The 15,446-nt window shown below is 44.5% G+C and overlaps 1 protein-coding gene across 1 annotated transcript in view; it reads left to right on the top strand.

The window, feature by feature from the left end:
- Positions 1 to 15,446, top strand: part of LOC113950293 (histone-lysine N-methyltransferase SETDB2-like) — a 49,762-nt gene that overhangs the window by 10,073 nt on the left and 24,243 nt on the right. Inside the window, exons 10-14 of the mRNA XM_027650017.1 lie at positions 1,560 to 1,638; positions 2,598 to 2,691; positions 3,470 to 3,801; positions 4,928 to 5,016; positions 6,977 to 7,091. Of these exons, the coding sequence (XP_027505818.1) occupies positions 1,560 to 1,638; positions 2,598 to 2,691; positions 3,470 to 3,801; positions 4,928 to 5,016; positions 6,977 to 7,091 (709 nt within the window). The remainder of the gene's footprint in view (positions 1 to 1,559; positions 1,639 to 2,597; positions 2,692 to 3,469; positions 3,802 to 4,927; positions 5,017 to 6,976; positions 7,092 to 15,446) is intronic.

Raw genomic sequence — 15,446 nt, 5'->3', positions numbered from 1 at the left:
CCTTTTCTTATTTCTATCATAACCTTTCCTGCTAGGAGTCTGACAACACCTCACCTTTGCAGTGAATTATGTTTTCACTGTATACTCAGGGTCTCATAGCCTATCAGCATTCCTAAAATAAAATTACTGCAAAATAACCACGTGGCTGTGTCAATAGCATGCTCAAGTCTTTTCAGAAGGAAGTTGGGAGCTTCTTTGTTGCTCTGCTACACTAGTTTGTAAACATTTTCTGTGTACAAATGATTGCAGATTCTTGCTCTTGTCATAGTAGAAGATTATTGTGGAACTTTGAGAAGTACCATGAAATTGCAAATGGAAACTTTTAAAAATATCTGCTATTATTTTCTCACTTGCATTTCAGCATCTTGGAGGCCTAGTGAATTCATTATTGTCTAATTACCTAATTAAAAGTAATCAGCTAGATTTTACTTCTGCTAAGTGCCATTACTAAAAACTGTAAGCAAGCAGAGTTTCAAAGTTGCCTGTACTACACTGCTGCCTTAAATCTCATTAATTTCCTTTCCTGAGATTAAAAAAATGGTTTTACACCTGGGCTGTATAAAAAAAATGACAGACAAAAAGACATTGTTATTCTGCCTCTTAAGAAATGACAGTCAGTCCAGCTGGACTGAGGAACATTTAAGAGGACATCAGTGTGCTAGGCTTGACGTGTCATTCACCCAAACAGATTGCCTTTAAAAGAATAAACAATGTAACCATGTAATAATGTCACATTTTCTTGTGGCCTCTGCACATTTTGAATTTACAAAGGACTTTAAATCTTAAGAAAGCCTTAAAGAGCAGCATTTCTTGCAATTATCAGTAGCCCAAAGAAGTACCAGGATTTTCTTTTTTGTGATAGGAAAACACATTTTTTTTACATTGGAAATTTTCTTGAATAAGGGCTGTTATTTATTGCTAGACATTTTACAGATATTAATATTAGTTTTGAAACTGGTGTCTTCTACTGCAGTCTGAATGTAATCCAAATGAATGTGACTTTAGATGATTTAAATGTATATACCAAATACTACTTCCCATCTTCCTCAACTCCTAACATGAAGGACTGAGGTCCTTTTGAGAGAAAGTATTTTCTAAACCTGCCATATATTGCATCTCTCCCCCTCTGCTGTCCCTTGTACCCACAACATCTTTGCTCTCCTGTTTGAAAGCTGCACTATTAAAACTGTTGAAAGTAGTAGCAGGAAAAAGGCAAAACTCTGTCTGTAGGTGCTCTGTTTTGAGGTGATCTGATGTAATAATAGTAAAACAGCAGACAGTTTGGTTCTCAGCTGGACAGTTGGGAAACAATGTAAAAGCAGCTGCTGATCCCTCAAAAGGTATGAACAACTGTTTTTTTACAAATACTACAGAGAACTTAGCCTAGGTCCTCAATTCTTAAAGGCAAAATAATCACAGAACATGGGGTGAGGCCAGACTGCAGGCTCTGCTGTCAGCTCTTGTAGAGAAGAGACTAGAACTAGAGGCTGAGAAATGTGTGTTGCGAGAGTTACTTGTGAGTCTGTCTTTTATAATTTCCTTTTGACCTTTCTGTACAGGGTTCATCCAGAGAACTCGAGTATTGCAACCACAAGGCCTGGAAGAACAGGTTTTTTTCACAATCGCCAGCTAAAAATGGTAATAATAATAATAGGCTTTAATAGATTCATTTTTCTGTGCTGAATATTTATGTTAATTCTGACCTTTTCAACTTGTACACTTAGATAGTTCTAATGACCTTTCTTCAGGAGATTGTGTCACACTGTGAGCTAAGCTGCCATGCTGGAAGCTGCACCCCATCCCTTCTCCATTATCAGTCCTTCAACATGTTCCTCCAGACCAGCACTAACTACTCCCACAGCCTTCCCTTCTCCACCCTTCACTTACACTCCAGCCTTGAGAATCTTAGGAATTTATTCTCCCCCTCCACCTCCTGTTGTCACTAACTACAGGGTTAGGGTGTGAGAGTGAAATATTTTTGTGATGCCTCCCAAAAGAATGGCATAGCAGGGAGAGAGGAAAATCTCAGGATTTGTACGCGATTTTTTTGTGCACTGGCAGAGTTGGGAGAATTTGATCTGATCCGAGTGTGAAGTGTTGCCTGCAAATGTGTGTAAAGGAGGAAAACTGGGGTAAACTTACTCTGTAGGTTTTATTGGATTCATTGCACTTACAAAATGCACATGGGATTTTCATGCTAACATTTGGCTCCATTCTGGAGCCAAAGTGGTTGCCATTTTGTGGCAGGAGAGGAGAAATCCTGCCACATCTGTTCATTTCATTGAAACTCTGTAAAAAGCATGTTTGGGCTTTGGTTCAGCAACTTAGAATTCTGGTGAAATTGTTGGGACTTAGACACTTACTTAAATGTTTTGTTGCATGGGGAACTCCTTCCAGGTTATTTTGAAGGATCGTTTGAAATGAAGATAAATATTGCATTGCAGTGAATGTATTAACTTTTCAAACTTGACCACAGCCATGCATTACAGAAGGTTTGAACCTGCAGCCCTAGAGTTCTAGAGGCCACTTGCTGTACTGTGTTGACTCCGAGTTGCACACAGCAACAATACATCACAGCCTTTTCATTTGACACACAGGTGCACAGTGCCAGCTCAGATGAAGATAATAGTTCTCAGATTCATCAGCCAAGCAAAACAAAAGTAAACAGTGGAACAAAGAAAGGAAAAGAAAGTAGGTTTTCGGAGGTATACATACCGCATTCTTAGTATGATTGTGTCCCATCAGGTGGTAGACTTTAAGGGAGACAGTGTGGGCAGGCCTGTTCTTGGAGTAGAACAATGTCTGCATGATGTGGAAGCTGTTTTAAGAGAGCTCAGTAGTACAGAAATTATTGCTGTCTTGCATAACACAGTACACTACTGTACTGGGTACAGGACAGTCTTTTGCCTGCAAAGTTGATCTGGGGACATGTTGAACTCTCCTGACAGCAGCTTTTAAATACAATGCAATTGTGGGAAAGTCAGTCTTGCAGATCTTGTTGTGTCACACCCAGTACATATTCTGGTCAACAAAAATTGAACAGGATATAATCCAGGGGTGGGGGGACCTCAAGCTGGAGAGGCAGGGTGAAACTGATGCTATTTGCACTTGCATCTTGTTTCTGTCTAAATTATAGTTTGTAATTCTCTTGGGAATTAAGGTGGAGAATGATGAAAAAATGCTGTGTGGAAGAAATCGGTCTGGAGTGGGATTTGGGAAGAGTGAGAGACTTGGTCACTCTCAGGTGCCTTGAGCAAGTGCTTTAGACACTACAGCGGGAAACAGTCATTTGTGGGAGGATTGGTGAGAGGCATGGAAAAGGGTGATTGTGTTATAGACTTGTAAATAGCAGGATGGTTAGATTTTGGAGGACATTTTTAAGAGTGGGTGGGTAAGAGTTCAGGGCCAAACAAGGGAAAGGCTTTGGCCTTAAACTGATGTTGAAAAATAATTACATGTCCATTGACAGAATCCACCCAGGAGCAGAAGGAAGACCATCCGATGGAAATTGGGCAGACTGAGTCTGTTGGTGTGGACAGTGCGAGATGCAAAAGAAAGAGTCTGTCACTGCAGGGTGTTGATTGTGGCAAGTCAGGTGTGCTGGATGACACATGTGTTGCGAGGCCATCCAATAATATACCCCTAAAAGCTGACTGCAAAGAGGAAAATAGCAGACAGTCAAGTCAAGATGCATTTTGTGAGGAGGCTGATGGAGATGGGATGCTTCCGAAGAATGCTAGTGAAGAAAATATTTATGTACTGGATGCCACAAAAGAAGGAAATGTGGGTCGTTTTCTAAATGTAAGTAAAAAGTTGCATGCGTTCCCTTCATTGTCTTTGCAAATACATCATTTATTTATTTAAGCTTAAGCTAGAAAGCTTTTGCACATAAACCACATATGAGGTAGGTGCATGAAAGGAAGGCACATATGGTCCTCCCTGCCATCACAAGTGGTAGGACAGTAGGCTGGGTCACTGTTAGTGCCTTCACAAGCTGATGCATGCCACATACCAGCTGTAGTGTTGGCACCACTGGGTTCCTTAGTGACATATTTCCCAGTAATGAGTGATGTCTTTATCCTGATGGCCTTCTGGGAGGTCCAGAGAGCAAATGGCACGTTTTGTTGATCCACATGCCTTCTCCCAGCCATTGTAAATTCTAGTTAGTGCTGGTTTAGGACAAGTGTTTTGATATTTTACAACACTTCCCTACTGTTCAATCATAGGTTCAGAAAGTAGTCTGTCCTACTGTGTATGTGTCTACTAAATAAGTCTCTCAGTTTTGACTTGCCAAGAAATAAATAGTAATGAATTACCAAGTACCTCCAGCTAAGATGAACAGACATTTCTGCACATGCTCTGCAGATAACTTATTTCTCTTCACTGGCAGAATATGTGTCTTACAGCAAAATCCTTGCAATATGTTTAAGCTGTTCTTCCTTGCAGAGGTCATATGGTGTTAAGATTAGTAGTGCATCTTGCAGAAACCTTTCTTCTGCAGCCATGAGTGTACACATGTTCCTATGAGCACCTGAATCACTTTTCACATCTGGCACTTTGCCAACACACGATCATTTACTCCATTGCTTGATCCCTTGCACTGCTCCCCTGGCTGACAGGAAGATACATCTGCCACATACTGATTATTTGTGGTGCATTCTGAATCTAAGATGAATTTTCTCCATAAATTTCCGGAGAACAACTTGATAAAAGAACTTGGTTTTCATAGGCAAAAAGTGATACTTTAAAGAGACATAATTATTGCAAAAATAAGTGGCAGTGGCATTGAGTAATAGACATTCTGTGTGGGCTGGAGATGGGAAGGAAGAAACTACCTTTTCTAGTGACAAATATCTGACACAAAATAGGTTTTTCAGCCAATGATGTGGTGTTTCACTGTTTCTAATACAGATTTCCTGTTTTACAGCACAGCTGCTGCCCAAATCTCTTTGCACAAAGCGTGTTTGTAGAGACTCACAACAGAAGTTTTCCATGGGTGGCATTCTTCACAAACAGGTGAATTTCTGGAAGTTAAATGTTGTTCATTCAAGACACTAGGGGAAAAAAATCAGTATTTAGTTATTAGGACATAATTATGCTGAGGGGTGGGGGAGATGCTTAGATCATGAAAGCACAAAATTACCTTCTTATTGGTGAGTTCTTATTGTGCACTAAAACCAGAAGAAATACAGTTTCTTGATTATCACTGATGAGTTTTTCTTCAGTTTTGCATTGAAATGTGAAGTGGGGAAGCTTAATTTTGATGTGTCCATTTCAGTGATAATCTTCTTCAGTGGACAAATAGGTTTAACTCGGCATGGTTATTTTAAAAGCCAAGATTCACTCATCCCGCTGTTCTGTCTCAAAGAATGGCCTGCATATCTTGGTCCCATAGGGCAGGATGAAACCCCACAGAATATTAAGGTTGAGATACTTTGTGGGCCAAACAAGCAAGCTTCAGGCCTTCTCACAGCTATCAAGAGAAGCAGGACTTTGTGTAGCCCAACATGTCCCAGGGAGGTGGCATTAGGATACTTAAAGGGTGAAAATTTGCTGTGAAAGCAAAAGATGCAGGTATTTCCTTAGTGGCTGATAGAAAGGGTGGTACAGAGAGCTGGTTCCAGTAAGACATAAGAAGATGGCAGCTAAACCCAGGGTGGAAGGATTAATTGTCTGAATGAATCTGGCTGATGCACGTACCAGCAGTGATACTAGGCAAGAACTTAAAAAAGGAGAGAATTTGTCGCAGACAAACTAGTTCCTGGGAACATTGATCTTCTCTGGAGTCTTGCAACCCTGGTCCAAACTAACACAGATGCTGTGGATTGCACTGGGAGGCTTCCCAAAATTGTGAAGACAATGTGTTTAAATGTGTCAGAAAAAAGATTTTGTTTTAGCTAGAGACTTTCTGGCTCAGGTACTCTGTAAAGATATGTGTAGTGGGGACTGAGGCAAGTAGAGAGAGGTAACAGTGATCAGCAAAGACACGTAGGGAAAGAGAAGGGTTGTTGAAAGAGAGTTTCCCTGACTGGCTCTCACATTTACTGGACATCACCCTTTTACAACTTTTCTACATTAAGGACTTCATCTGGATCATTGAGCTTAATTGTGTACCTTCCATGAACTTGCCCAGTCACCTTTTCATTTGTTTTATATATCTGACCTCCAGAATATCTTAAGGCAGCAAGTCCCAGGTTAAAATGTGCTGTTTGAAAAGTCCTCATTGTTTGTTCTCAGCCTGCTGCCTGGTAATTCACTGGATGTCCCTTACATTGTATCCAATGAGAAACATTGGAGAATTACTCTCTTCTTTATAATACTCATATTTTATTGTATTTTCCATGAGTTGTCCCTCAGCATATTAGTCTGAGGTATTTAGTTTGGCATTCCTTTTCGGCAATGAATTTCCTACCTTAGAAATTTCTTCTCTTTCATGTACTGTCAGAGCAGCTGGTTCATGAGGAGCATGTGTTTAATTCTGAGTCTTTGTGCATATAGATAGTGCAATTGCATTAAAATGTAGCTTGTCAGGCCAAAGATGGCCAGCATATCTAGAGATCTGTTCAAACTTCAGTGATGCACTGGACTTAGTAAAAATAACAAAACTGTGTTATCATTTAGGATGTGTTCACTTATGTATTTTTCCTTTTGTTGTTGTTGTTGTTTTGTTTTGTTTGATTTTTGTTTCCCAGAATTTTGTCTAAAAGCAGGTTGTTTAGACTCCGACACTATTGCACTGCTTGATAAATTCTTTTCATCTATGTGTGGGTGTTTGCACTCTGTATAGCTCTGGTAGGCCAAGCACCATGTGTGTGTCAGAGACTCCTTATATATCTTGTTTCTCTCCCAACAAGCTGCCTGTGTGATGGTCCCTGCCCCATACAGTTTTTGGGTTTGCATGTGAGTCATTGGTGACAAATTGTAAACACAGTACGGTTTCACTTCAAACAAATTGACCCAGTGTTTTGTTTCTTAGACACGTGAAAGCTGGAACCGAACTCACGTGGGATTATGGCTATGAAGCTGGAAGCATGCCAGAGACAGAAATTTCCTGTCAGTGTGGAGTTCAGAAGTGCAGGAAAAAAATCTTATAGGCAAAGCTTCCCTACTGCCAACACACCTTGTACCCTGGGATTTATATGCTGGACAGGACTACTACACGGTGAACAGTGTGCTCAAGTCTGTGGTGCTAATTGCATTCAATTAAAATGCCTTTCACCTGATGTTTTTTTAAATTTACATTTAAATGTCACTTTTGTAGTTTACAGAATTAGAATTCTTTGTCCTAAGAACAGGCATCAAACTTTTCCTAGATAATTTCTGTGCTCCTGGTCTTCCCCCTCCCCTCTTCTCATCCACAAGCAAAGTTCACAGTGCACTGGAAGAACTTGTGCTCTGTGCCATCTGCAGCAGAGACACAAATGATGAGAGCAAGAGTTTGTTGGTGTTTTCTGTGCCCTCCTACAGTGCTGAGTTAGTAAAACTTGCTTTTCTGAAACTCATTGTAAATGCAAGTCTGCCTGTCTCGGGGCTTAGAACTGTTAAAATACACCTAAGCCTGATGGATCTGGTGGGAGAAATAATCTTGAACAGAGATTACATTAATCAGAACAGTGAGCTGGGCAAATTCTGCTACTGCAGGAGAGAAATGCCTGCTTCTTATTGGGTTCACAGAATCACAGAATATGCTGTGTTGGAAGGGATCCACAAGGATCATCGAGTCCAACTCCTGGCCCTGCACCCATTCCCAAGAGTCAGACCTGATTCTGTGCCTGAGAGTATCGTCCAAATGCATCATGAACTCTGACAGGCTTGGTGCTGTGACCACTGCCCTAGGGAGCCTGTTCCAGCACCCAACCACCCTCTGGGTGAAGAATCTTTTTCTGTTACCCAACCTAAATCTCCCCTGACACAACTTCAGGCCATTCCCTCAGGTCCTGTCACTGGTCACCACAGAGAAGAGATCAGTACCTGACTCTCCTCTTCCCCTCATGAGAAAGTTGTAGACTGTGATGAGGTGTCTCCTCAGTCTCCTCTTCTCCAGGCTGAACAGACCAAGTGACCTCAGCTGCTCCTCATACAGCTTCCCTTCAAGGCCCTTCACCATCTTCGTTGCCCTCCTTTGGACCCTTTCTAACAGCTCAATATCTTTCCTGTATTGTGGTGCCCCAAACTGCCACAATATTCAAGGTGAGGCTGCACCAGTGCAGAGCAGAGCAGGACAATCCCCTCCCTTGACTGGCTGGCGATGCTTTGCCTGATGCCCCCCAAGACACGGTTGGCCCTCCTGGCTGCCAGGGCACTGCTGACTCAGATTCAACTTGCCATCGACCAGGACTCCAAATTCTCTTTTTCCGTGGCACTGCTTTCCAGCACCTCATTCCCCAGTCTGTATGAACATCCGAGGTTGCCCCATCCCAGATGCAGAATCCAGCACTTCCCTTGTTGAACGTCATGTGGTTGGTGATTGCCCAGCCCTCTGATTTGTCAAGGTCTCTCTGCAGGGCCTCTCTCCCTTCAAGGCAGCTCCTCCCAGTTTTGTGTCATCCATAAACTTGCTTAGTATCCCTTCCAGTCCTGCGTGCAAGCCATTTATGAAGATGTTGAAGAGCACAAGATAGAGCCCTGTGGAACCCCACTAGTGACTGGTCACCAGTCTGATGTCACCCCATTCACTGTTACCTTCTGTGCTCCACCCATGAGCACACCCATTGCTCACCCACCACATAATGTGTTTATCCAGCTCTGTGCTGGACATTTTGTGGAGAAGGAACCTGTGAGAGACAGTAGCAACAGTTTTGCTGAAGTCTGAAAGTAGTACATCAACTGGCTTCCCTTGATCAACTAGATGGGTTACCTTATCATACAAGACATCCCTCTCCACTGTTATAGTCAAAGAGACCACAAATAATTTTAAAATTTGAAATACCAAAATTTATTAAAGGCAAATGAGCAAAACAGCGCTGGGCGGCCGAGGAGTCTCCTGCTCCGCCAGCGGTCCGCAAGCTCAATAAACCAAAGCTCGCTTTTTTTATACTTGCTGCAATCCCCTCCCCCTTAGTCTCTTTCTGCTTCATCATTGGTTCTCGCTGCATGGACCTCATTCTGTTGCTGGGGGCCAGCCAACAGTCTGGTTAGTCAGCAGTCCTCAGTACTCGCCGTATCGCAATCCCCAGATGAAGGTAGTAGGTCCTCCTTCTGCTCCCTTTAGCCGACCCCCTTTGTCCTTCATATATAGCTTCATGCTTTTTCTTCCTTATAAGTGCACTTAAGCATAGACTTAGCATAACAGGATATAACTCGCCATGGCAACACAACATTGCGGTTTAGCATTTTGCAATTTAACGTTTTGCAACCTAAGCAAAACATTAACCATTCCATTGCAATCTTTATTATTATAAACTTAATTTGATCAGCAAATTATTTATCCTTGCCTTTATCAACCATTACATCCACGTTTGTGACACACAGAGAACTCCTTGAGAAATCCAGTGTACCTCATTTCAGTGCTATATTGTGTAGCAATGGGACAGGGGGGCCACAGAAGTCCTTGCCATGTGGCTTGTTGGTAAGAGAGAAACAGACTACATTAGGGGACAGTGAGCACAGATGCAGGATGTGGCCCTGAAATGGAGCAAGGGATGGGTGTGCAGGATGTGGCACATGGGATGCATGTGGCTTTTGTGTGTGTTGGAGCCTTGTGCAAAGAAGGAGGTGTCACAGGTGGGCGACTTAGACCACTTGAAGAACCACCAGCAGAAGTATCAGAAAAAGTGGTTTTATTAAAGATGTTGCAAAAGTGTTAGTTAACAAAGTTTGATGGCAAGGTTTACTCTGTTACTGCACAGGATATAATAATGATTTAAAATTACCAACACAAAATCAGTTACCAATACAAAATCTAGTGCACTCTAATACAAGATTATGTGCAATATCAGTCACTTACCAGGGACCTGCAGTTGGGCTCAGGTCTCCCAGCCTCGAGGAGTAACTGTGAGAGGTGTCCCAGCTCACAGGGGGAGATCACTGCCATGCAGCCAGCTGCTTAGCAGGGAGAGCTCAAAGAAGGCTCACTCAGGCTGCCATTTATGGGATAAAGTGGTTGGCTTGTAGTCAAATTACCTGCAATGGAAAAGGTCACCATGAGACTAGTACCCACAACTTGCTTTGTTCCTTGATAAATGAGTTTTGGAAGAACCACCTGCTATTCGTGTATTAATTGTATGGTTGGTGTCCCAGTTCCCAAGCCCATATGCATCAGTGCTCACAAGGTATTTTCATTGTATTGTAACTTAAAGTTCTATTCTTTGGCCATTTTTCACCATCATCCAAAGAGTACAAAGGCCACCAATTATTACAGTATTCAATTAACTTTTTTCTGGAGAGAGAGCCTCCTGTTGCACCTTCCACCTCCCTCCACTGTTTCAAAATACATCCTAGGCGTGATTTCTCCAAAGCCCCCCCTTTTGATGTTTGACCAGAACCCTTCATAGAATATAATAAAACACAATTACATTTCCTTTTGAGAGTGATGTGCAACAGCCACTCACACTTTTAACCCTGAGGGGTGTGCAAAACCTGCTCACACTTTTTAACCTTTCGTAGGGCTGGCACTCTGGATGTCCCCATAATTATGTGCAAACTAGCCCAAAACCTAGTTTCCAAGTTCCCTTTACCTTAATCCAGCGAGACTTTCCAGCAGCCTCATTATACCCCCCCCCAGTAACACCTTAATAAATCCCAGGGGCCTTGAACTCAACAGGTCAGGGGACTGGAGGATCTCCCTGAAAAACCTCTGGTGCACACTGGAGTCCTCTCGATCCTGTGAATCTGTCAAGCATTGGATGCAGGGTTCCATCTGGATCACCAGAAATTGTCACTGAAAATGTCGGGAAAATAAAACTCTCTAACACTGTAATTTCAGTATTAGAAAGCTGAGCAGGCATTACTTTATCTTTGGCTGGAGATGCGTGGGGGAATTGTTCCTCCTGACACACACACCCCGATAATCAAAATTTTTAACTATTTATACACTTTAGCAAACAAAGGAATTAGTGTTCATTGGCTACAAGTGATATTGTTCCAGTATTCATATTGTATCTTCTATCAGTTAATGATTCTCTCTCTTCTCATGCTAATTAGTTGCATGCTCAGTTTCTCCTTTCTTTTCAGTCAGTGGGTTTTCTGGGTCAGTAATCTCAGATCCCCCCTGCCAGAATTGCCTTTTACCCACTTGGAGCTGACTGCAGCACAATTATGGAGTTGGTTTTATAAGTTTCTTTCTTATCTCATGAGTTCTGCCAAATGTCCTTGTGGCCTGTAAATTCTGCATTCTTCCTGTCTGTTTTCAGTGGTACATCCTTCTTCCCAAACTATGTTAACCTCCTCCTCCAGGTCTGCAATCACTGAAGCATGTCACGCCCTAAACTTCAATTTGTTTTTCTACCACCTTGACATCATTGCTCGTGTGCTGCCATCTCTTTCATGGATTGAATCTTCCTTCTTGTTCATTAGTCTTGAAGATTACAGAGATCAAACATCAAAGAACATCCTTTCTTAAGAAAGTTGGGGTTTTTTCCCCGTATAACACTATTTGTTACAAATAAAGATTTTCCCAACAGCCTGGTTGTCATGGCGGCGTTCGGTCATGGGTTGGACTCGGTATCTCAGAGGTCTTTTCGAACCTAATTGATTCTGTGATTCTGTGCAAAGTGAACGGAGGGCCGATGGTAGCATGGGGGTGTCGCCTTTGCCATGGGGAAAGCCCCGGGAGCTACTACCGAACCCGTGTTCCCGATCCCACACCGCGGCCCGCCCAAAAGGGCGGGGAGTACCACGGCCGGGGCCGATCACGTGACCGGCGGCGCGGCGGCGCGCGCCTTCCCCTCCGGCCCCGCCCCGGGGGCTGGAGCCAATCAGTGCCGGGAGAGGGGGGAGTGCTCCGGGCAAGCATCGACGGGCGCCACCGCGCATGCTCCGGGCCCGGCTGGGCCCGCCCACTTCCGCGCGGGAGCGTTGGGGGCGGGGGAGGGGGCGGTGGGAGCGGCGCCCTGCGCGAGCCGGGTCGCGGGCGGGCGGGCGGTAAGTGCCACCGCGGGCACGCGGGGGGTGGGGCGGGGAGGGGAGGGAGTGCACGAGACTCGGCGGCTCCTGAGTGCTGGTCACCCCCCCCACCCCCTTTCCGTCCCCGCAGTACCAAGGAGTGGGCCCTGCCGGGGCTCGCGCGGAGCCGGGACGGGGGGGACGGGGGGCGACACCAGGTTTAGGATGAGTATCGGGAAAAAATACTTTGTTGTGAGGGCGGTGAGGCCCTGTCACAGGTTGCCCAGAGAAGCTGTGGGTGCCCATCCCTGGAAGTGTTCAAGACCAGGTTGAATGGAGCTCTGAGCAGCCCGGTCTAGTGGAAAGGTGTCCCTGCCCGTGGCAGGGGTTTGGAACGAGGTGACCACAAGTGAGAGGTGTTCAGAAGGGCAGCTTTGCTTAGTTTTGCTCCTCGCAAAGGCTGGGTGTGTTTGTGCTGTAATGACTTTGGGAGGAATGGGGGGGGGACCTGTGTGGGTCGTGCCCAGCCATCCCATCCCATCCCTAACCCTAACTGTTCCAGCTCCAGCCGGGCTTCTTTCCCCACAAAGCGGAAACGGGGGGCACGGTGAGTGTGGGGGAGCTGATATGTCATTTCCTTCTGTCTTCCTACTTCCGTAGATCCAGCCCTTCGCTGCGCTGCGGGGAAGAGGAGAGCGGAGCTGGAGCTGGGGCGGTGGGTTTCTTTGGCGTGCTGGAAGTCAGGACACTTGGGTTCTTTTCCTTTCCCCTCTATGGATATGCCACGTGACAATCTGTGCCTTAGTTTTCTCCCATGTAAAATATGTGTATTTACGTGCAAGGATGCTTTCAGAATTGGGTCTGGAGAGGAAATACTTAGACAAACTGGTGATGTTTCAGCGGGATGTATTTGGAAGTGGCACAAGTGTGCTCTTGCCAACAATGTCCTTGTCCTTTTTTACTTTCTGTTTCCTTTCCCAGTGTCTTACCTTTTGTCACAATTGCAAAAGCAAAACCAACCCCAACAGCCTTACTTCAAGGAAATGGCACAGGTACAGAGGAAGCAGCCAGGTGTGACTGTTCCTTTCTCTCAGCTGCATCTCTGTCTTCTGACTGGAGGGCAGTGGAAGGGCCTCCAAAACTCATATAGGTGAATTGGTCCCCTTGTGTTCCCACAGCCTGCTCCTGTGACAATGGAAGTGGAAACAGAGGGTTGCAGAAGGACTTTGTGACAGCAAGGGATTGACTATAAAACAGGAGATGAAAATCCAACATTGATAAGTGGGATATGATGTGTCAGAGTAGTAACTGTAATGCTGATGTCCTCTACACTATCTGATGCCGCTTCAGGAAGAGATCTGGGGAACTGTAGTACGTAGTTGTTGCAAAACCACAATTCTAGGCCTGATATTGGGTGCAGGAATAGTCAATTAACTGTAGGTCTGGTCACATTCAAAGGAGCCAGTCAGGTTCACGAAGAATGTGGCTTATTAACTGTAATATATGAGGTTCTTTTGAATTGTCCGAGATATATGTGTGTTATTGAAGAATAGCTCTATAAAACACTAACAACACAATTGCAATCACAACTTAATGTCCTGGGTGAAAACATAAGGAGATTTAGGTTGGACATCAGGAAGAATTTCTTCACAGAAGGAGTGATTAGATATTAGAATGTGCTGCCCAGGGAGGTGGTGGAGTCATCATTCTTGGAGGTGTTTAAGAAAAGACTGGACATAGCACTCAGTGCCATGGTCTAGTTGACAAGGTGGTGCTTGGTCATAGGTTGGACTCAGTGATCTCAGAGGTCTTTTCCAACCTAATTTATCGTCTGATTCTGTGACTTCATGTAGCCAAGTAGACAAGTCTCACTGAAAGGTATCCCTTCTGGGGAGGGTGAGGAGGACAAACCTTTCGATCTGTCCCTACAATTTCCATGTCAAATTCTCATGTTCCCAGTTTGGTATGAATTGGGGTACTTTTATACCTTATTTACCATTACTGTACAACGTGCTGTGGCTGGGACTGTCGTCCAGTGTTCCATTCTTTGTGGTCGCATTGCATGGAGTACTTAGGAGGCGTAGTTGGTAGCAGTCTTGGTTAAGCAAGTGGAAGAACGAGACCACGTGGCTCCCACCCCTGCTCACATTCGTCCCTGATGCTGTGGCAGCACAAACTACCAGCCCTCCGTCTGGTTTCCATGTCTGCTCTCGTCACTGTGGACCTCATCACGTGTTGAGCTTTGCATTTGCTTCACTGCTTTGTGCCTCCAACAATAGTTTTATGAAAGTGCCAGCTCTTTGCTCAGAAGCAGTCTAAAATGTGATTGGAATATTAACAATTGTTAAGAAAAGGGTACAGAGTGACTTTGTGACTTTGTACTGTAAATGGTAGCCCACCCTTTTGAAGATGGCTTGCTCCTCTTGGAGCATAGCAAGAGTAGAGAAGGGGTTGAGAAGTGACAGAGCTGATCAAAGATGCAGACCAGCTTCTGTACAAGGAACAGATTCCTCAGCTTGAACAAGACACAGTAGGAGAAATAAGAATTTTGCTGTCATGAGTGCGAGTGGAAGAGCGGACTAAGGAACAAGGATTTCCTGCCTTTTTGGACAGATCTTGGGGTTCCACTGGAATCTGCGAGCAGCTAACTTAAGCCCTGCAAAAGCAAGACATTGTTTAGGTGAAATGTAATTAAATTGTGAAACTGGAACCCTGCCTTTAGCCTCCCCCTTCTTGCATGGGAGCATCTAGCCAGATCCATTGTCCTGTTTAGCCCCATGTCCTGTTCTGGGCAGTACTCCATAGCAGAAAGCTAGGGAAGAGGAAGGAACTGAAGCAAGGCTCCTGTGGGGGTGTCATGGGTTTGCGTGGCCAGGTTTTGGTAGTGGGGGGCGGTTTCAGGTGTGGCTTCTGTGAGAAGCTGCCAGAAGCTTCCCCCATATCAGACAGAGACAATGCCAAACAACTCCAGGATGGACCTGCCACTGGCCAAGGCTGAGGCAATCAGGAGTAATAGTGATGCCTCTGTGATAACATATTTAAGAAGGGAAAAAAATTATTGGGCAGATGTAATTGTGGTCAGAGAAGAGTGGAGTAAGAATATTTAAGAGGATATAGTAAAAAACTGTGTGTGTGTGTGTGTGTGTGTGTGTGTGTATATGTATGAGAGGATAGCAGAAAACTCTACAGACACCAAGCTCAGTGGAGAAGGAGGGGGAGGTGCTCCAGACACCAGAGCAGAGATTCCCCTGCAGCCCCTGGTGCAGAACATGGTGAAGCAGCTGTGTCCCTGCAGCCCATGGAGGACCACGGGGATGCAGAGAATCACCTGCAGTCCCTGGAGGAGACCCACACTGGAGCAGGTGGATACCTGAAAAGAAGGCTGTGAACCTGTGGGAAACCCA

The sequence above is a fragment of the Corapipo altera genome, unplaced genomic scaffold (genome assembly GCF_003945725.1).
Source record: "Corapipo altera isolate COAL_440 unplaced genomic scaffold, ASM394572v1 0, whole genome shotgun sequence".
Classification (NCBI taxonomy): Eukaryota; Metazoa; Chordata; class Aves; order Passeriformes; family Pipridae; genus Corapipo; species Corapipo altera.
The sequence above is the reverse complement of the archived record's forward strand: the minus strand, read 5'-3'. Positions and strand labels throughout refer to the sequence as shown.